A 20,818-nucleotide genomic window follows, 5' to 3' on the forward strand; every position below is an offset into this window, starting at 1 on the left:
GACTCCTAATGTTCTAGACCAGGAGGCTTGGACGTCTTCAGGGGGCACGCTCCATTGCCCGTTTCCTCTCTCCTAAAGCTCTTGTTCTGTATCACATGGAGATTGTAACTAGATGTAACATGGCATTATAGATGCGATGCACAACAGACCAATCTGTTAGATAAAGCCAGTGTGGTACCTGCCTTGTGCCCCCAGATAGATAAACCCCAGTGTGCTGGTCACCCGTGGGACAAATGACATTCCCTACTTTTAAGAAAACATCATCAGCATTCAGTTTCTCAAGTTGTGTTTCTAACACAGTGTGTATTTATGACACTAAAAGTGTGTATGGGAGATGCCAGCAGAGCAGTCTCCCCGTTGTGCAGTTATCATGGGAACCTTGGTGGTAAGTATCTCCAGACCTATTACCATTCTTGGGCTGGTCTTGGCAGAGCAGTATCTTAAGACCATGCCTGTTGAAGACTAGGAATCCTGAAGTCTCCCCTGTGTTTGTATATGACTTCCATGTGTTCAGTGGCCACTTCTGTTTGTTCCTCCTTATACACTCTCCCAGGTCTAGAAGAGTGCTTGTTCAAGAGTAGACGAACAAGAATTATTGAATGACTATATAGCTCCCAGGTATGGTTGCTGTGGTGTCTCACTTGCTGTATCTTCTGTGTTTCTACTCGGCTTCGTGCCTGCCCTGAATATCTGTAAATGTCTTCAGAAAAACGCACGAAAACCTTGCTGGCACAGACATGATCTCAAAATGTACTTCTTTGTACGTTTTGCTGTCCAGTTCACTCTCCTAATTTCTTCTGGCCTCATATTTCACTGAGAAAAATATTAATAGAAGCAATCAAAAGGATGCTTCCACATATAAACACTAGCTGAGTCCACCACCTGTATCTAAATGCTCCCCCCACTATCGTGAATAAATTGTCCTTGCTCCCGTCTAAGACCAATCCTTTTACTTGTGTGTGGGGTGTCCTTCCCTTTTAATTTCTCATGGACTTCATTCATTCTTACCTTTCTCCCTTCTCTCTTTTACATCTTGGGCATCTGTTTGTCTGCTGGATCCAGTCTTACTATTTGCTGTATTTTCTCGCCTTTATAAAACCATCCCTCTCAGCCCACAGCACCTTCCAGTCACCATCTAGTTTCTCCTTTTCTGTTTTACAGTGAAATTCTTTGAAACAGTGTAGAGACATTCTGTTCCAGTACCACTCCTTTCTTTATTTTCTCAAATGTTTTTTATTTTGATCCGAACACAGTCACAAAATATGCATAGAGCATAAATGTGCTTTTCAGTGAATTAGTATTAAATAAAATGAGAAAGGCAGTACCTTTGATCTCACATATCTGAGGTTCCACAAATAGCCAAGGTCATGGAGACAGAATGTAGAATACAGGTTACCCTGGGTAGGGAAGTAGAGGAATGGGGAGTTCTTGCAGACTTTCAGTTTAGGATGATGAAAAATTCTGGAAGTGGATATTGATGATGGTGGCACAACAACATGAATGAACTTAATACCAGTGAACTGTGCACTTCAAAATGGTTAAGATGGTTAATTTAATATTGTGTGTATTTTACTGAAAAAGAGAGAAATAGCAAGGAAGGGAGGGAGGGTGAGAGAGAGAAACAGCTGTGTTAAGTACAGCCCTGATGAGGTAATCAGTACTTTTAGCTTCTTAGAAGTCACCTGCGTGCCATTGCCAATCTCATGCCCTCCTGCTTCAGAGAGATCATGATCTTGTCTTTTATGATACCTACTTCCTCATCTTCTTTATTATTTTGGTTCCTAAATGTGTGCATCCTCAAATTATATCATTTTACTTTAGTTGTCTTTTAATAACAGCTTTATTGAGATATAAAGTCACATACCAGAATGCTCATCCTTTAAAGTGTACAATTCAGTGGTTTGTAGTATGATCGAAAAGTTATGCAGTCATCACCACAAGCAATTTTGGAACATTTTCCTCATGCCAAAATAAAACTCCCATGTCCATTAGCAGTCGCTCTCCACTCTCTGCTCCCTGCAGCCCCTGGTCACCACTACTCTCCTTCCTATCTCTATGATTTTGTCTATTCTTGACAATCCATAGCAATGGATTCCTATATTATAGTTGTAGTCCTCTGTGGTTGGCTTATTTCACCTCACATAAAGCTTTCAAAGCCGTATCATAGCAGATACCAATAGTTTATTTCCTTTGGGCAAAATAACATTTTTTTAATATTGATATATCATAGTTTTTGATTCATCAATTATGAACATCATGTGAATGCAGAGTTCCAAAGAATAGCAAGAAGAGATAAGAAAGCCTTCCTCAGCAATCAGTGCAAAGAATAAGGAAAACAACAGAATGGGAAACACTAGAGATCTCTTCAAGAAAATTAGAGATACCGAGGGAACATTTCATGCAAAGATGGGCTTGATAAAGAACAGAAATGGTATGGACCTAACAGATGTCAGAAGATATTAAGAAGAGGTGGCAAGAATACACAGAAGAACTGTACAAAAAGATGTCCCCGACCAAGATAATCACGATGGTGTGATCACTCACCTAGAGCCGGACATCCTGGAATGTGAAGTCAAGTGGGCCTTAGAAAGCATCACTAAGAACAAAGCTAGTAGAGGTGATGGAATTCCAGTTGAGCTATTTGAAATCCTGAAAGATGATGCTGTGAAAGTGCTGCACTCAATATGCCAGCAAATTTGGAAAACTCAGCAGTGGCCACAGGACTGGAAAAGGTCAGTCTTCATTCCAAAGAAAGGCAATGGCAACGAATGCTCAAACTACCACACAATTGCACTCATCTCACAAGCTAGTCAAGTAATGCTCAAAATTCTCCAAGCCAGGCTTCAGCAATACGTGAACCGTGAACTTCCAGATGTTCAAGCTGGTTTTAGAAAAGGCAGAGGAACCAGAGATCAAATTGCCAACATCCGCTGGATCATGGAAAAAGCAAGAGAGTTCCAGAAAAACATCTATTTCTGCTTTACTGACTATGCCAAAGCCTTTGACTGTGTGGATCACAACATACTGTGGAAAATTCTGAAAGAGATGGGAATACCAGACCACCTGACCTGCCTCTTGAGAAACCTATATGCAAGTCAGGAAGCAACAGTTAGAACTGGACATGGAACAACAGACTGGTTCCAAATAGGAAAAGGAGTTCGTCAAAGCTGTATATTGTCACCCCGCTTATTTAACTTATATGCAGAGTACCTCATGAGAAACGCTAGGCTTGAAGAAGCACAAGCTGGAATCAAGATTGCCGGGAGAAATATCAATAACCTCAGATATGCAGATGACACCACCCTTATGGCAGAAAGTGAAGAGGAACTCAAAAGCCTCTTGATGAAAGTGAAAGAGGAGAGTGTAAAAGTTGGCTTAAAGCTCAACATTCAGAAAACGAAGATCATGGCATCTGGTCCCATCAGTTCATGAGAAATAGATGGGGAAACAGTGGAAACAGTGTCAGACTTTATTTTGGGGGGGGGCTCCAAAATCACTGCAGATGGTGACTGCAGCCATGAAATTAAAAGACGCTTACTCCTTGGGAGGAAAGTTATGACCAACCTAGACATTACTTTGCCAACAAAGGTCCGTCTAGTCAAGGCTATGGTTTTTCCAGTAGTCATGTGTGGAAGTGAGAGTTGGACTGTGAAGAAAGCTGAGCGCCGAAGAATCGATGCTTTTGAACTGTGGTGCTGGAGAAGACTCTTGAGAGTCCCTTGGACTGCAAGGAGATGCAGCCAGTCCATCCTAAAGGAGATCAGCCCTGGGTGTTCTTTGGAAGGACTGATGCTGAAGCTGAAGCTCCAATACTTTGTCCACCTGATGCGAAGAACTCACTCGTTGGAGAAGACCCTGATGCTGGGAAAGATTGAAGGCGGGAGGAGAAGGGGACGACAGAGGATGAGATGGTTGGATGGCGTCGTCAGCTCAATGGACATGAGTTTGAACAAGCTCCGGGAGTTGGCTGATTGACAAGGAAGCCTGGCGTGCTGCAGTCCATGAGGTTGCAACTTAGCGACTGAGTAACAACAACAACCGCTCACATAATTTGCCCTTTTAAAACAGGGTGTCTTGTTGAGTTGTAAGAGTTCTAAATGTTTCATGGGTACTAGCTGACCTCCGTCGGTATGTAATTTACAAATGTTTTCTCCGATTCTGTGGGCTTTTGCACTTTCTCAATGGTTACCTCTTAGAGTGGAAAATTATCTCATTTTTTTCTTTGGATTTTTTTCATTCTGTTAAAACATTCAGAATATAAAATTTTCCATTTTAACCAATTTTAAGTGTACACGTCAGTGGTACTAAGTAACGTCCCTGGTGTGCTACATTCAGTTCAGTTCAGTCGCTCAGTTGTGTCCGACTCTTTGCGGCCCCGTGAACCGCAGCACGCCAGGTCTCCCTGTCCATCACCAACTCCCGGAGTCCACCCAAACCCATGTCCATTGAGTCGGTGATACCATCCAACCATTTCATCCTCTGTCGTCCCCTTCTCCTGCCCTCAATCTTTCCCAGCATCGGGGTCTTTTCAAATGAGTCAGCTCTTCACATCAGGTGGCCAAAGTATTGGAGTTTCAGCTTCAACATCAGTCCTACCAATGAACACCCAGGACTGATCTCCTTTAGGATGGACTGGTTGGATCTCCTTGCAGTCCAAGGGACTCTCAAGAGTCTTCTGCAGCACCACAGTTCAAAAGCATCAATTCTTACCACTGTCCATCTCCAGGACTCTTTTCGTTATGTAAAAATGAAACTATACTCATTAAAGTATAAATCCCCATTATCTTCTTTCCCTTCGCCCCTAGCAACCTCTATCCTACTTTCTGTCTGTATGATTTTACTACACAAGTACATCATTTAAGTGGAATCTGACAGTATTTGTCTTCTTGCGACAAGCTTATTTCACTTAGCATAATGTCCTCAAGATCCATCCATGTTGTGGCAGTTTGCAGACTTTCCTCTTTTTTATGGGTGAATAATATTCCATTGTATGTACAGCCCACCTTTCGCTTCTCCATTCACCCCTCTGTGGGCACTCAGGTTGCTTCCACATTTTAGCTGTTGTGAATAATGCTGCTCTGAACATTACATGTATGGACATACAAAGCTCTCTTTGGGATCCTGCTTTGCATCCTTCTGGGCTTATACCTAGAAGTGAACTTGCTGGATCACATGGTCATTCTATTTTTAATATCTTTCAGGAGCTACCATACCATTCCACAGCAGCTGTAGCATTTTACCTTCCCACCAGTAGGGCACAAGTGTTCCAGTTTTCTCCACCTCCTCTCCAACATTGTTCTTTTCTGTTTTCTTTTGTTTTTGTAGTGGTCATGCTAATGGATATGAGGTGGCATCTCATTGTAGTTCAGCTTGACATTTCCCTGAGGATGCGTGACATCGAGCATCTTTTCATATGCGAAAGGTCATTTGTGTATCTTCTTTGGAGAAATTTCCATTTGAGTCCTTTGCCCATGTTTTGAATCAGGCTGTGTGGTTTTTTGTTGTTGAGTTTTAGGAGTTTTCGCTATGTATTTTGGATAGTAGTTCCTTATCAGATATATGATTGGCAACTATTTTCTCTCATTCTGTGGGTGGCCTTTTCACTCTGTGAATATATAGTAATTTTGGATGCACAAAATTTAAGTATTTTCCTAAAGTCCATCTTGTCTGTTTTTCTTCGGTTTCTGTGCTTTTGGTGTCATAGCTGAGAAACCTTTGCCAAATCCAGTGCCGTGAAACTTTTGCCTTACGCTTTCTCCTATGAGGTTTATAGGAACACAGGTTTCCTGAATGGGGATTCTCCAGGAGCCTGCCAGACACGCAAACTAGTAGTCATGCTATGGGTAGGCTTTTGAGGGAGCTCCAGACCGTTCTGTCCATTCTACCAGGCTGCCTGTTTTCACAGCCGTTGCAGTTGAGACGATGCAGTTGAGCTGTACTTGAGATGACTCGTGGGCACCTGAGGAGACGGCTATGGGAGTTGGGTAGTTAAAAGTTCACACACCTCACTGCTCTCACCAAGATTGAGCTGTTTTGTTGTTGTATGACCTAGACAGTTTCCACACTTGCAAAAAAGTTGACTGTGACTGTTTTTGCCAGTGTTACCACTGCTTTTGTGGAGGAGGGGGCTTCTGTAGACCCTTATTTTGACCTTTTGGAAGTGCTTCCCATTTCCCCTCTTCACGTGATATGAAGCCAGATGAATGCAGTGTTAATGCAAAGCCTCTTTAGTTCCACAGTAGTATTTAAGCTTCCTAGGTGCTTTTGTGTGCCACTGTGATTCATTCCTTTCCGTTGCTGTACTCCTCTGTTTCTCTGTGTGGATCTGTCACAATTTAACGTCCATTGTATTATCTGTGAATACAACGTGGAGTTCTTTTGGAATACTGTGAAGTATGCTTCTGTGTCCATTATTATCTAGTCAGAGGATGCAGATGTCAGGGTAGAAAGGTCAAGGGTATTCAGTATATGCTATTTCAAAGTGGCTGCCAGTTTACATTTCTAAAGCAATTGATGAATTTCCACTGTTCCGTGGTAATACTTGGAATTTCCTTCTTCTGTAATCAGTCTTGTGAGTGTATAGTGATATCTCTCTACGGCTAGATAAGCTGCATTTCTCTGAATACTAAAGAGATTGGACACCTTCACAAATGGGTTCGGGCCCATCTTTTGCATTTTGACTCCACTGGAATAAGCTTTCACCCCCATGCATCCATCCAAACTGCCAGCTCCGGAATGTCAGTGGATAAACAACTCTCCGTTGTCAAATCAAATGATCAACATGGGGCCCTCAGGCTATGGACCTACCAGCAACTTTTAAAGATAATGGGTGGGTTCTGACTTGCTTTTTAAAAGAATCACTCTGTCTGCTGGGTAGAAAATATACTACTGTGGGAGCAGAGAGGTCAGGTAAATACTTGTGCATTTGTCTAGGAGAGAGTGATGGTGATACAGGCTCCACTCCTTACCAACTCTAGAGCAGAACTCTCCAGCCTCTGTTTCTTCGTATTCACGATGGAGTCTCATATTGTGCACGGGAGCATGAAATTAAGGGTGCGTGTAGAGTACTTAGCACCATGTCAGTGATGTTACGTGTGCTTGGCGGTATTGCTAGGGGTAGAGCATCTGACTGCACACACTGTCTTGCGTAGAGTTGGTGATGTTACATGTGTTTTGTGCTCTCTTTACACACAGTTGACCCCCCTCCAAAGCTCTGTTTCTTTAGACTGTCAATCAGCAATATATTAACTTAAAAATCAGAAATAAACATAAGTGGAAAAACAGAAAAAAAAGCAATAATTATTAATTCCAGCTGAACTCCACTCTAGACAAGGTTGTCTCTTGCCTCAGTGCTCTCCTTCCCTCATGCACCACCCTCATGCATCCAAGGTGATCAGATCCCCCTGGAGCAGATGTAGCCCCTTCCAAAAGAGCCGCAAAATAAAGAAGCCCCAAGGACTAGGCACTATGGAGACTGAAGTGATGCTTCTTAAAATAGCTTTTTATTTAAAATCATTTCCTATTCATGAATAGTAGTTGTTGAAGCAAATTAGATTACTGAACAGATAACATTCTTTAAATAATATGTAGGAGTGGGATGAATGATCCTGTGATAATCTTAGGTGCAAATAATAGTGTATATCAAACAGTGCAGATGGAAGATAGTATGCTGTCAACAGTAATTTCAGGTCAGAAATAGGCCCAAGTAAAAGATGACATTGATAAGTATGATTCATGAGGAGAACGTACATAAAATTGTTTCGTGAAATGGGAAAAAAGCGAAAGTGTAGAATATTTTACATACGAGTTCACATATGAATATATAACCAAATTAATAAAGTGAATACTGAAAACCTTGTCATCCTGTTCCTATGTTGTTAAGTTTCTGTAGACTATTCCTGTCAGAGTTACAGGGTCCATCAGTTGTCACTTCACCTTTGCTTCTGTGAGTGCCTTATTCCCACTCAGTGCTTGAGACATTTGATACTTTTGAATTCTTCCTCCAGTACACTTCTGCCTTTGGTTATCCTTGTCCTTCACCTGCTGCCTCTTGTGATACTGGCTGTCCTGGTGGTGGGGCATCCAGTGGGGGTCCTGCTGGTGGAGGAGCCTCCATTGGGGGTCTCTCCTCTGGTGGGGGGCCCCCTTCTGGCCCCTCTTGTATCCCCACTGGGAGGAGCTCCATTATGAATACCTCACTACTGGTTTCCTCTGTAGTCTCATCTGAGATACCCCCTGGGGTCTCTACTGATTCAATTCCAGTCCTGAGGCTAATAAATAGTATTGCAGTTATCAAAAGTACTAAAAGTAGTGAAGGGACTATGAAAACAACGTTGCCAATACCTTGAAACTCATTTCTGCGTCTCTTTGGAGTTTCACTTTCACCTCCACTTGAAAGCTGAATTGATATCCTAGGAGGACCACTGTCTACACTACCACCTTCTCCTGGATCTTTGCAGTCGGGGGGCGCATAGCCATCCTCACAGTGGCAGTGCCTAAAATTGTTGCAAACTCCTTTCCCGTTACACAGTTCTGTTGTCTCACAGTTGTACCCAAGTGAGGTGTAATCAGTACACAAGTGATTCATGCAGACTTTGTGTGGGGCACAGAGAGTGCCAGTGTGTGCATCTCCATCATCAGGGACATCAGCAGTGCCATAGGCATCCATGCTCCAGCACCAGTCATCTTTGTGAGCGACCTGGATCAGTGTATGATTGGGTTTGAGTTGTGGTATCTCTCTAACATTTGTACATATAAGTTTGCCACAAAATATGTTATCATCTGCACACTTCAGATATGTTAACCTCGGTGAGCTGGTGGTACCACAGTTTCCAAACCGGTCCCCTCTTGTGTTCATTGAAACGTAACACATTTCTGGGGCAGACCTTGCAGGGGACCCGTATATATCCATGCATTGATTGTCAGGGTTCTTACACCGACCTCCAGCACAGTAGTGAATTCTGTCACACATGGTACCATCTAGCTTATAGCTGTCTCTGGGACATTCTCCCGAGGAACCATTACAATACTCTGGGAGGTCACACTCTCCCAGAGCAGCACGGCACATGAATCCCTGGTATCTCAGGCGACATTTATCACAGCAGAGTCCATCACTACATTCTGCATGCTCTCTCAGCTGACATCTGGTGTCACAGCATGGGTGCCTTTCACAGTTAGAACCACAGTCACACTGCTCAGGTCCTTCTACAATGCCATCGCCACAGCGGGAAGCCCTCCGTAAGCGGCCTTTGTGCCCAGGCTTGTTGAACAGGCAGGCCCCCTTGTGTTCCCAGAGGAACCGGTGGAAGAAGTCAGAGCTGCAGTTGCTGAAGCCACTTTCTTTAGTGATGTTTTCACGCATGAGGCAGAAGGGCCGGTCTTTACACATGCAGGCCGGATGGTCGTGCCGAATACCCAAGTTGTGTCCGAGCTCATGGACCATGAGCGCTGCAAACAGGAGGACATCCTCGTGGTGGAAGGATTCCACGGCTGCCGCAAAATCACTGGAGCAGGCACCACTGAGAAATGCCTGCCCCGTATCCTCTCTAGGATGCTGTCCCACGATCATGTGGGCAACATCATGCTTCACACGATGGAAGAGCTTCTCTTGTCTCCAGCTGTTGAAATTCCTGAGTGCAACTTGCAGGTCCACGGGGACCTCTGTGAGGTCCCCCTCCGTCCAAATCTCCATTCCAGCCAGCACCACCTCTGTGTTTATTCCCCTTGTGAAGCTGTTGGCCAGAGCGATGATGTCCATTACTCTCTGGACTGTCTGATTGACGTCACTGCCCCACATTTGGAACCGCTGGTTGTTGACCACGACAAACATCTCCACGTACTTGGTATGTGACCACAAGTCGGATGGCACCTGCCAGCTGTGAGGCTTGCCGCTCTCTGGTCGCCGGCTGGTGGACGCCACTTGGCTGTCTTTGGACGTGACGCCACAGGAGACTCGAGCTTCGTGGGCCATGGCGTACAACAGGTGTTCAAACCGTTTGGAAGAGTGCACGGGCTCAAGGCCATAGGATTTTCCCTCCTTAATCAGGAGGCCCCTGAGGCCTGAACAGGTGTTGACAGAAACAAAAGAACCTGGGACTCCTTCTATGTAGCCTTCGTAGTGACAGTCCCGCGAGATGAGAGGCATTTCTTGCCCCAGGATGCCATCGTGGTAGCTGAAGACCGGGAAGTTATCCACAAAGTAGTCTGTCTTCAGCGTCAGGTGAATCAGCTGCCTCTGGCCCTGCATAAATAGCACATAGGAGAGCTTTTCCACTTGGTCTTCCCTTCCTTCCACTGTCAGACTCTTGGGAATGACTACTTCATAGGAAGAGTGATGTGGTGAGCCCAGGTCACAGTACAGGCTTGGCAGAGAAATCAGTACCAAGAACAACAGGATCCCCAACCTGGCACATGAAAGTCCTGGCACCAGGGCCAGCCTCAAGCCCTTCATGTGAGGAGCCCAAGTTTGAAGCATTCTGATAGCCTCAGACATAGCCAGTTGCCTTTTCCATAGAGAAGGCAGTACAGAGGCAGAGTCTCTCACAGACGCTGCCACTGACATGGCCCTAGTGAATCAGTTGATGATGCAGGGCTTGTGTCCAGCAGCAGCAGCAGCTCTCCCTGACACACAGACTCTCTGCCACAGGTACTCACTTCAGATCTATTCTGGCTGCATGCAGGGCGGCTCTTGCCTGCCTCTCAGAGGTCAGCCTCTGGCTGTGTCCTTTCTAGTCTTTTGGATCTCTCTGTTATGCTTCAAATAGTCTTTTCTCTGTGACTTCCCTCCACACCCTCAACTCCAGTGGTTAAGGTCTTCCTGACGTTAGGAAGAGCTGTAATCATGAAGAGGGACTGCAGACTCTAAAATGCAAGACTGTACCTTGAGAAAGGAAACAAAACCTCCATGTCTTCTTGAGTTGGACCGCATGGAACACCCCTCCCCCACTCTCCCATCGTCCGTTGCTCAGCTGACTCCTAATGTTCTAGACCAGGAGGCTTGGACGTCTTCAGGGGGCACGCTCCATTGCCCGTTTCCTCTCTCCTAAAGCTCTTGTTCTGTATCACATGGAGATTGTAACTAGATGTAACATGGCATTATAGATGCGATGCACAACAGACCAATCTGTTAGATAAAGCCAGTGTGGTACCTGCCTTGTGCCCCCAGATAGATAAACCCCAGTGTGCTGGTCACCCGTGGGACAAATGACATTCCCTACTTTTAAGAAAACATCATCAGCATTCAGTTTCTCAAGTTGTGTTTCTAACACAGTGTGTATTTATGACACTAAAAGTGTGTATGGGAGATGCCAGCAGAGCAGTCTCCCCGTTGTGCAGTTATCATGGGAACCTTGGTGGTAAGTATCTCCAGACCTATTACCATTCTTGGGCTGGTCTTGGCAGAGCAGTATCTTAAGACCATGCCTGTTGAAGACTAGGAATCCTGAAGTCTCCCCTGTGTTTGTATATGACTTCCATGTGTTCAGTGGCCACTTCTGTTTGTTCCTCCTTATACACTCTCCCAGGTCTAGAAGAGTGCTTGTTCAAGAGTAGACGAACAAGAATTATTGAATGACTAAATAGCTCCCAGGTATGGTTGCTGTGGTGTCTCACTTGCTGTATCTTCTGTGTTTCTACTTGGCTTCGTGCCTGCCCTGAATATCTGTAAATGTCTTCAGAAAAACGCACGAAAACCTTGCTGGCACAGACATGATCTCAAAATGTACTTCTTTCTACGTTTTGCTGTCCAGTTCACTCTCCTAATTTCTTCTGGCCTCATATTTCACTGAGAAAAATATTAACAGAAGCAATCAAAAGGATGCCTCCACATATGAACATTAGCTGAGTCCACCACCTGTATCTAAATGCTCCCCCCACTATCGTGAATAAATTGTCCTTGCTCCCGTCTAAGACCAATCCTTTTACTTGTGTGTGGGGTGTCCTTCCCTTTTAATTTCTCATGGACTTCATTCACTCTTACCTTTCTCCCTTCTCTCTTTTACATTTAGGCATCTGTTTGTCCGCTGGATCCAGTCTTACTATTTGCTGTAATTTCTCGCCTTTATAAAACCATCCCTCTCAGCCCACAGCACCTTCCAGTCACCATCTAGTTTCTCCTTTTCTGTTTTACAGTGAAATTCTTTGAAACAGTGTAGAGACATTCTGTTCCAGTTTGTACCACTCCTTTCTTTATTTTCTCAAACGTTTTTTATTTTGATACGAACACAGTCACAAAATATGCATAGAGCATAAATGTGCTTTCAGTGAATTAGTATTAAATGAAAAAGGCAATACCTTTGATCTCACATATCTGAGGTTCCACAAATAGCCAAGTTCATGGAGACAGAACGTAGAATACAGGTTACCCTGCGTAGGGAAGTAGAGGAATGGGGAGTTCTTGCAGACTTTCAGTTTAGGATGATGAAAAATTCTGGAAGTGGGTATTGATGATGGTGGCACAACAACATGAATGAACTTAATACCAGTGAACTGTGCACTTCAAAATGGTTAAGATGGTTAATTTAATATTGTGTGTATTTTACTGAAAAAGAGAGAAATAGCAAGGAAGGGAGGGAGGGTGAGAGAGAGAAACAGCTGTGTTAAGTACAGCCCTGATGAGGTAATCAGTACTTTTAGCTTCTTAGAAGTCACCTGCGTGCCATTGCCAATCTCATGCCCTCCTGCTTCAGAGAGATCATGATCTTGTCATATATGATACCTACTTCCTCATCTTCTTTATTATTTTTGCTTCCTAAATGTGTGCATCCTCAAATTATATCATTTTACTTTAGTTGTCTTTTAATAACAGCTTTATTGAGATATAAAGTCACATACCAGAATGCTCATCCTTTAAAGTGTACAATTCAGTGGTTTGTAGTATGATCGAAAAGTTATGCAGTCATCACCACAAGCAATTTTGGAACATTTTCCTCATGCCAAAATAAAACTCCCATGTCCATTAGCAGTCGCTCTCCACTCTCTGCTCCCTGCAGCCCCTGGTCACCACTACTCTCCTTCCTATCTCTATGATTTTGTCTATTCTTGACAATCCATAGCAATGGATTCCTATATTATAGTTGTAGTCCTCTGTGGTTGGCTTATTTCACCTCACATAAAGCTTTCAAAGCCGTATCATAGCAGATACCAATAGTTTATTTCCTTTGGGCAAAATAACATTTTTTTAATATTGATATATCATAGTTTTTGATTCATCAATTATGAACATCATGTGAATGCAGAGTTCCAAAGAATAGCAAGAAGAGATAAGAAAGCCTTCCTAAGCAATCAGTGCAAAGAAATGTAGAGATCTCTTCAAGAAAATTAGAGATACCGAGGGAACATTTCATGCAAAGATGGGCTTGATAAAGAACAGAAATGGTATGGACCTAACAGATGTCAGAAGATATTAAGAAGAGGTGGCAAGAATACACAGAAGAACTGTACAAAAAGATGTCCCCGACCAAGATAATCACGATGGTGTGATCACTCACCTAGAGCCGGACATCCTGGAATGTGAAGTCAAGTGGGCCTTAGAAAGCATCACTAAGAACAAAGCTAGTAGAGGTGATGGAATTCCAGTTGAGCTATTTGAAATCCTGAAAGATGATGCTGTGAAAGTGCTGCACTCAATATGCCAGCAAATTTGGAAAACTCAGCAGTGGCCACAGGACTGGAAAAGGTCAGTCTTCATTCCAAAGAAAGGCAATGGCAACGAATGCTCAAACTACCACACAATTGCACTCATCTCACAAGCTAGTCAAGTAATGCTCAAAATTCTCCAAGCCAGGCTTCAGCAATACGTGAACCGTGAACTTCCAGATGTTCAAGCTGGTTTTAGAAAAGGCAGAGGAACCAGAGATCAAATTGCCAACATCCGCTGGATCATGGAAAAAGCAAGAGAGTTCCAGAAAAACATCTATTTCTGCTTTACTGACTATGCCAAAGCCTTTGACTGTGTGGATCACAACATACTGTGGAAAATTCTGAAAGAGATGGGAATACCAGACCACCTGACCTGCCTCTTGAGAAACCTATATGCAAGTCAGGAAGCAACAGTTAGAACTGGACATGGAACAACAGACTGGTTCCAAATAGGAAAAGGAGTACGTCAAGGCTGTATATTGTCACCCCGCTTATTTAACTCATATGCAGAGTACATCATGAGAAACGCTAGGCTTGAAGAAGCACAAGCTGGAATCAAGATTGCCGGGAGAAATATCAATAACCTCAGATATGCAGATGACACCACCCTTATGGCAGAAAGTGAAGAGGAACTCAAAAGCCTCTTGATGAAAGTGAAAGAGGAGAGTGTAAAAGTTGGCTTAAAGCTCAACATTCAGAAAACGAAGATCATGGCATCTGGTCCCATCAGTTCATGAGAAATAGATGGGGAAACAGTGGAAACAGTGTCAGACTTTATTTTGGGGGGGGGCTCCAAAATCACTGCAGATGGTGACTGCAGCCATGAAATTAAAAGACGCTTACTCCTTGGGAGGAAAGTTATGACCAACCTAGACATTACTTTGCCAACAAAGGTCCGTCTAGTCAAGGCTATGGTTTTTCCAGTAGTCATGTGTGGAAGTGAGAGTTGGACTGTGAAGAAAGCTGAGCGCCGAAGAATCGATGCTTTTGAACTGTGGTGCTGGAGAAGACTCTTGAGAGTCCCTTGGACTGCAAGGAGATGCAGCCAGTCCATCCTAAAGGAGATCAGCCCTGGGTGTTCTTTGGAAGGACTGATGCTGAAGCTGAAGCTCCAATACTTTGTCCACCTGATGCGAAGAACTCACTCGTTGGAGAAGACCCTGATGCTGGGAAAGATTGAAGGCGGGAGGAGAAGGGGACGACAGAGGATGAGATGGTTGGATGGCGTCGTCAGCTCAATGGACATGAGTTTGAACAAGCTCCGGGAGTTGGCTGATTGACAAGGAAGCCTGGCGTGCTGCAGTCCATGAGGTTGCAACTTAGCGACTGAGTAACAACAACAACCGCTCACATAATTTGCCCTTTTAAAACAGGGTGTCTTGTTGAGTTGTAAGAGTTCTAAATGTTTCATGGGTACTAGCTGACCTCCGTCGGTATGTAATTTACAAATGTTTTCTCCGATTCTGTGGGCTTTTGCACTTTCTCAATGGTTACCTCTTAGAGTGGAAAATTATCTCATTTTTTTCTTTGGATTTTTTTCATTCTGTTAAAACATTCAGAATATAAAATTTTCCATTTTAACCAATTTTAAGTGTACACGTCAGTGGTACTAAGTAACGTCCCTGGTGTGCTACATTCAGTTCAGTTCAGTCGCTCAGTTGTGTCCGACTCTTTGCGGCCCCGTGAACCGCAGCACGCCAGGTCTCCCTGTCCATCACCAACTCCCGGAGTCCACCCAAACCCATGTCCATTGAGTCGGTGATACCATCCAACCATTTCATCCTCTGTCGTCCCCTTCTCCTGCCCTCAATCTTTCCCAGCATCGGGGTCTTTTCAAATGAGTCAGCTCTTCACATCAGGTGGCCAAAGTATTGGAGTTTCAGCTTCAACATCAGTCCTACCAATGAACACCCAGGACTGATCTCCTTTAGGATGGACTGGTTGGATCTCCTTGCAGTCCAAGGGACTCTCAAGAGTCTTCTGCAGCACCACAGTTCAAAAGCATCAATTCTTACCACTGTCCATCTCCAGGACTCTTTTCGTTATGTAAAAATGAAACTATACTCATTAAAGTATAAATCCCCATTATCTTCTTTCCCTTCGCCCCTAGCAACCTCTATCCTACTTTCTGTCTGTATGATTTTACTACACAAGTACATCATTTAAGTGGAATCTGACAGTATTTGTCTTCTTGCGACAAGCTTATTTCACTTAGCATAATGTCCTCAAGATCCATCCATGTTGTGGCAGTTTGCAGACTTTCCTCTTTTTTATGGGTGAATAATATTCCATTGTATGTACAGCCCACCTTTCGCTTCTCCATTCACCCCTCTGTGGGCACTCAGGTTGCTTCCACATTTTAGCTGTTGTGAATAATGCTGCTCTGAACATTACATGTATGGACATACAAAGCTCTCTTTGGGATCCTGCTTTGCATCCTTCTGGGCTTATACCTAGAAGTGAACTTGCTGGATCACATGGTCATTCTATTTTTAATATCTTTCAGGAGCTACCATACCATTCCACAGCAGCTGTAGCATTTTACCTTCCCACCAGTAGGGCACAAGTGTTCCAGTTTTCTCCACCTCCTCTCCAACATTGTTCTTTTCTGTTTTCTTTTGTTTTTGTAGTGGTCATGCTAATGATTATGAGGTGGCATCTCATTGTAGTTCAGCTTGACATTTCCCCTGAGGATGCGTGACATCGAGCATCTTTTCATATGCGAAAGGTCATTTGTGTATCTTCTTTGGAGAAATTTCCATTTGAGTCCTTTGCCCATGTTTTGAATCAGGCTGTGTGGTTTTTTGTTGTTGAGTTTTAGGAGTTTTCGCTATGTATTTTGGGATAGTAGTTCCTTATCAGATATATGATTGGCAACTATTTTCTCTCATTCTGTGGGTGGCCTTTTCACTCTGTGAATATATAATATAATTTTGGATGCACAAAATTTAAGTATTTTCCTAAAGTCCATCTTGTCTGTTTTTCTTCGGTTTCTGTGCTTTTGGTGTCATAGCTGAGAAACCTTTGCCAAATCCAGTGCCGTGAAACTTTTGCCTTACGCTTTCTCCTATGAGGTTTATAGGAACACAGGTTTCCTGAATGGGGATTCTCCAGGAGCCTGCCAGACACACAAACTAGTAGTCATGCTATGGGTAGGCTTTTGAGGGAGCTCCAGACCGTTCTGTCCATTCTACCAGGCTGCCTGTTTTCACAGCCGTTGCAGTTGAGACGATGCAGTTGAGCTGTACTTGAGATGACTCGTGGGCACCTGAGGAGACGGCTATGGGAGTTGGGTAGTTAAAAGTTCACACACCTCACTGGTCTCACCAAGATTGAGCTGTTTTGTTGTTGTATGACCTAGACAGTTTCCACACTTGCAAAAAAGTTGACTGTGGACTGTTTTTGCCAGTGTTACCACTGCTTTTGTGGAGGAGGGGGCTTCTGTAGACCCTTATTTTGACCTTTTGGAAGTGCTTCCCATTTCCCCTCTTCACTTGATATGAAGCCAGATGAATGCAGTGTTAATGCAAAGCCTCTTTAGTTCCACAGTAGTATTTAAGCTTCCTAGGTGCTTTTGTGTGCCACTGTGATTCATTCCTTTCCGTTGCTGTACTCCTCTGTTTCTCTGTGTGGATCTGTCACAATTTAACGTCCATTGTATTATCTGTGAATACAACGTGGAGTTCTTTTGGAATACTGTGAACTATGCTTCTGTGTCCATTATTATCTAGTCAGAGGATGCAGATGTCAGGGTAGGAAAGGTCAAGGGTATTCAGTATATGCTATTTCAAAGTGGCTGCCAGTTTACATTTCTAAAGCAATTGATGAGAGTTTCCACTGTTCCGTGGTAATACTTGGAATTTCCTTCTTCTGTAATCAGTCTTGTGAGTGTATAGTGATATCTCTCTACGGCTAGATAAGCTGCATTTCTCTGAATACTAAAGAGATTGGACACCTTCACAAATGGGTTCGGGCCCATCTTTTGCATTTTGACTCCACTGGAATAAGCTTTCACCCCCATGCATTCCATCCAAACTGCCAGCTCCGGAATGTCAGTGGATAAACAACTCTCCGTTGTCAAATCAAATGATCAACATGGGGCCCTCAGGCTATGGACCTACCAGCAACTTTTAAAGATAATGGGTGGGTTCTGACTTGCTTTTTAAAAGAATCACTCTGTCTGCTGGGTGGAAAATAGACTACTTTGGGAGCAGAGAGGTCAGGTAAATACTTGTGCATTTGTCTAGGAGACAGTGATGGTGACACAGGCTCCACTCCTTACCAACTCTAGAGTAGAAACTCTCAGCCTCTGTTTCTTCGTATTCACGATGGAGTCTCATATTGTGCACGGGAGGATGAAATTAAGGGTGCGTGTAGAGTACTTAGCACCGTGTCAGTGATGTTACGTGTGCTTGGGGGTATTGCTAGGGGTAGAGCATCTGACTGCACACACTGTCTTGCGTAGAGTTGGTGATGTTACATGTGCTTTGTTCTCTCTTTACACACAGTTGACCCCACTCCAAAGCTCTGTTTCTTTAGGACTGTCAATCAGCAATATATTAACTTAAAAATCAGAAATAAACATAAGTGGAAAAAACAGAAAAAAAAGCAATAATTATTAATTCCAGCTGAACTCCACTCTAGGACAAGGTTGTCTCTTGCCTCAGTGCTCTCCTTCCCTCATGCACCACCCTCATGGCATCCAAGGTGATCAGATCCCCCTGGAAGCAGATGTAGCCCCTTCCAAAGAGCCGCCAAAATAAAGAAGCCCCAAGGACTAGGCACTATGGAGACTGAAGTGATGCTTCTTAAAATAGCTTTTTATTTAAAATCATTTTCCTATTCATGAATAGTAGTTGTTGAAGCAAATTAGATTACTGAACAGATAACATTTCTTTAAATATATGTAGGAGTGGGATGAAATGATCCTGTGATAATCTTAGGTGCAAATAATAGTGTATATCAAACAGTGCAGATGGAAGATAGTTAGTGCTGTCAACAGTAATTTCAGGTCAGAAATAGGCCCAACTAAAGATGACATTGATAGTATGATTCATGAGGAGAACGTACATAAAATTGTTTCGTGAAATGGAAAAGCGAAAGTAGTAGAATATTTTACATACGAGTTCACATATGAATATTATAACCAATTAATAAGTGAATACTGAAAACCTTGTCATCCTGTTCCTATTGTTGTTAAGTTTCTGTAGACTATTCCTGTCAGAGTTACAGGTCCATCAGTTGTCACTTCACCTTTGCTTCTGTGAGTGCCTTATTCCCACTCAGTGCTTGAGACATTTGATACTTTTGGAATTCTTCCTCCAGTACACTTCTGCCTTTGGTTATCCTTGTCCTTCACCTGCTGCCTCTTGTGATAACTGGCTGTCCTGGTTGGTGGGGCATCCAGTGGGGGTCCTGCTGGTGGAGGAGCCTCCATTGGGGTCTCTCCTCTGGTGGGGGGCCCCCTTCTGGCCCCTCTTGTATCCCCACTGGGAGGAGCTCCATTATGAATACCTCACTACTGGTTTCCTCTGTAGTCTTCATCTGAGATACCCCCTGGGGTCTCTACTGATTCAATTCCAGTCCTGAGGCTAATAAATTAGTATTGCAGTTATCAAAGTACTAAAGTAGTGAAGGACTATGAAAACAACGTTTGCCAATACCTTGAAACTCATTTCTGCGTCTCTTTGGAGTTTCACTTTCACCTCCACTTGAAAGCTGAATTGATATCCTAGGAGGACCACTGTCTACACTACCACCTTCTCCTGGATCTTTGCAGTCGGGGGGCGCATAGCCATCCTCACATGTGGCAGTGCCTAAAATTGTTGCAAACTCCTTTCCCGTTACCACAGTTCTGTTGTCTCACCAGTTGTACCCAAGTGAGGTGTAATCAGTACACAAGTGATTCATGCAGACTTTGTGTGGGGCACAGAGAGTGCCAGTGTGTGCATCTCCATCATCAGGGACATCAGCAGTGCCATAGGCATCCATGCTCCAGCACCAGTCATCTTTGTGAGCGACCTGGATCAGTGTATGATTGGGTTTGAGTTGTGGTATCTCTCTAACATTTGTACATATAAGTTTGCCACAAAATATGTTATCATCTGCACACTTCAGATATGTTAACCTCGGTGAGCTGGTGGTACCACAGTTTCCAAACCGGTCCCCTCTTGTGTTCATTGAAACGTAACACATTTCTGGGGCAGACCTTGCAGGGGACCCGTATATATCCATGCATTGATTGTCAGGGTTCTTACACCGACCTCCAGCACAGTAGTGAATTCTGTCACACATGGTACCATCTAGCTTATAGCTGTCTCTGGGACATTCTCCCGAGGAACCATTACAATACTCTGGGAGGTCACACTCTCCCAGAGCAGCACGGCACATGAATCCCTGGTATCTCAGGCGACATTTATCACAGCAGAGTCCATCACTACATTCTGCATGCTCTCTCAGCTGACATCTGGTGTCACAGCATGGGTGCCTTTCACAGTTAGAACCACAGTCACACTGCTCAGGTCCTTCTACAATGCCATCGCCACAGCGGGAAGCCCTCCGTAAGCGGCCTTTGTGCCCAGGCTTGTTGAACAGGCAGGCCCCCTTGTGTTCCCAGAGGAACCGGTGGAAGAAGTCAGAGCTGCAGTTGCTGAAGCCACTTTCTTTAGTGATGTTTTCACGCATGAGGCAGAAGGGCCGGTCTTTACACATGCAGGCCGGATGGTCGTGCCGAATACCCAAGTTGTGTCCGAGCTCATGGACCATGAGCGCTGCAAACAGGAGGACATCCTCGTGGTGGAAGGATTCCACGGCTGCCGCAAAATCACTGGAGCAGGCACCACTGAGAAATGCCTGCCCCGTATCCTCTCTAGGATGCTGTCCCACGATCATGTGGGCAACATCATGCTTCACACGATGGAAGAGCTTCTCTTGTCTCCAGCTGTTGAAATTCCTGAGTGCAACTTGCAGGTCCACGGGGACCTCTGTGAGGTCCCCCTCCGTCCAAATCTCCATTCCAGCCAGCACCACCTCTGTGTTTATTCCCCTTGTGAAGCTGTTGGCCAGAGCGATGATGTCCATTACTCTCTGGACTGTCTGATTGACGTCACTGCCCCACATTTGGAACCGCTGGTTGTTGACCACCACAAACATCTCCACGTACTTGGTATGTGACCACAAG

At 44.1% G+C, this 20,818-nt stretch overlaps 2 protein-coding genes across 3 annotated transcripts; both read right to left on the bottom strand.

Moving 5' to 3' along the window:
• Positions 1 to 7,480: 7,480 nt before the first annotated feature.
• LOC101910148 (disintegrin and metalloproteinase domain-containing protein 1a) lies at positions 7,481 to 10,968 on the bottom strand. 2 transcript variants are annotated; one of them, XM_024989254.2, is made up of 2 exons: positions 10,880 to 10,968; positions 7,481 to 10,240 (listed from the first exon to the last, which is right to left on the bottom strand). In XM_024989254.2, the coding sequence occupies exons 1-2, from the start codon at positions 10,925 to 10,927 to the stop codon at positions 8,024 to 8,026; spliced, it is 2,265 nt and encodes a 754-aa protein (XP_024845022.1). In that variant the 5' UTR covers positions 10,928 to 10,968; the 3' UTR covers positions 7,481 to 8,023. The 2 variants fall into 2 exon arrangements, with proteins under 2 accessions (XP_024845022.1, XP_015331015.2); XM_015475529.3 differs by having other exon boundaries at positions 7,481 to 10,968.
• Positions 10,969 to 19,260: 8,292 nt separating this feature from the next.
• On the bottom strand, positions 19,261 to 20,814 carry LOC112445788 (disintegrin and metalloproteinase domain-containing protein 1a-like; the record flags this gene model as incomplete). Its single annotated transcript, XM_024989255.1, is given in 3 exon segments — positions 19,261 to 19,443; positions 19,445 to 19,504; positions 19,507 to 20,814. Coding segments are annotated over 3 exon segments (1,551 nt in total), but the record flags the coding sequence as incomplete, so codon positions are not given.
• Positions 20,815 to 20,818: the final 4 nt, after the last annotated feature.

This window comes from Bos taurus, unplaced genomic scaffold, assembly GCF_002263795.3.
Source record: "Bos taurus isolate L1 Dominette 01449 registration number 42190680 breed Hereford unplaced genomic scaffold, ARS-UCD2.0 Leftover_ScbfJmS_949, whole genome shotgun sequence".
In the NCBI taxonomy this organism is placed as follows: domain Eukaryota; kingdom Metazoa; phylum Chordata; class Mammalia; order Artiodactyla; family Bovidae; genus Bos; species Bos taurus.

Excerpts from the sequence above, each read along its gene's own strand:
- LOC101910148 (XM_015475529.3), bottom strand. The coding sequence starts at position 10,561 with ATGTCAGTGGCAGCGTCTGTGAGAGACTCTGCCTCTGTACTGCCTTCT.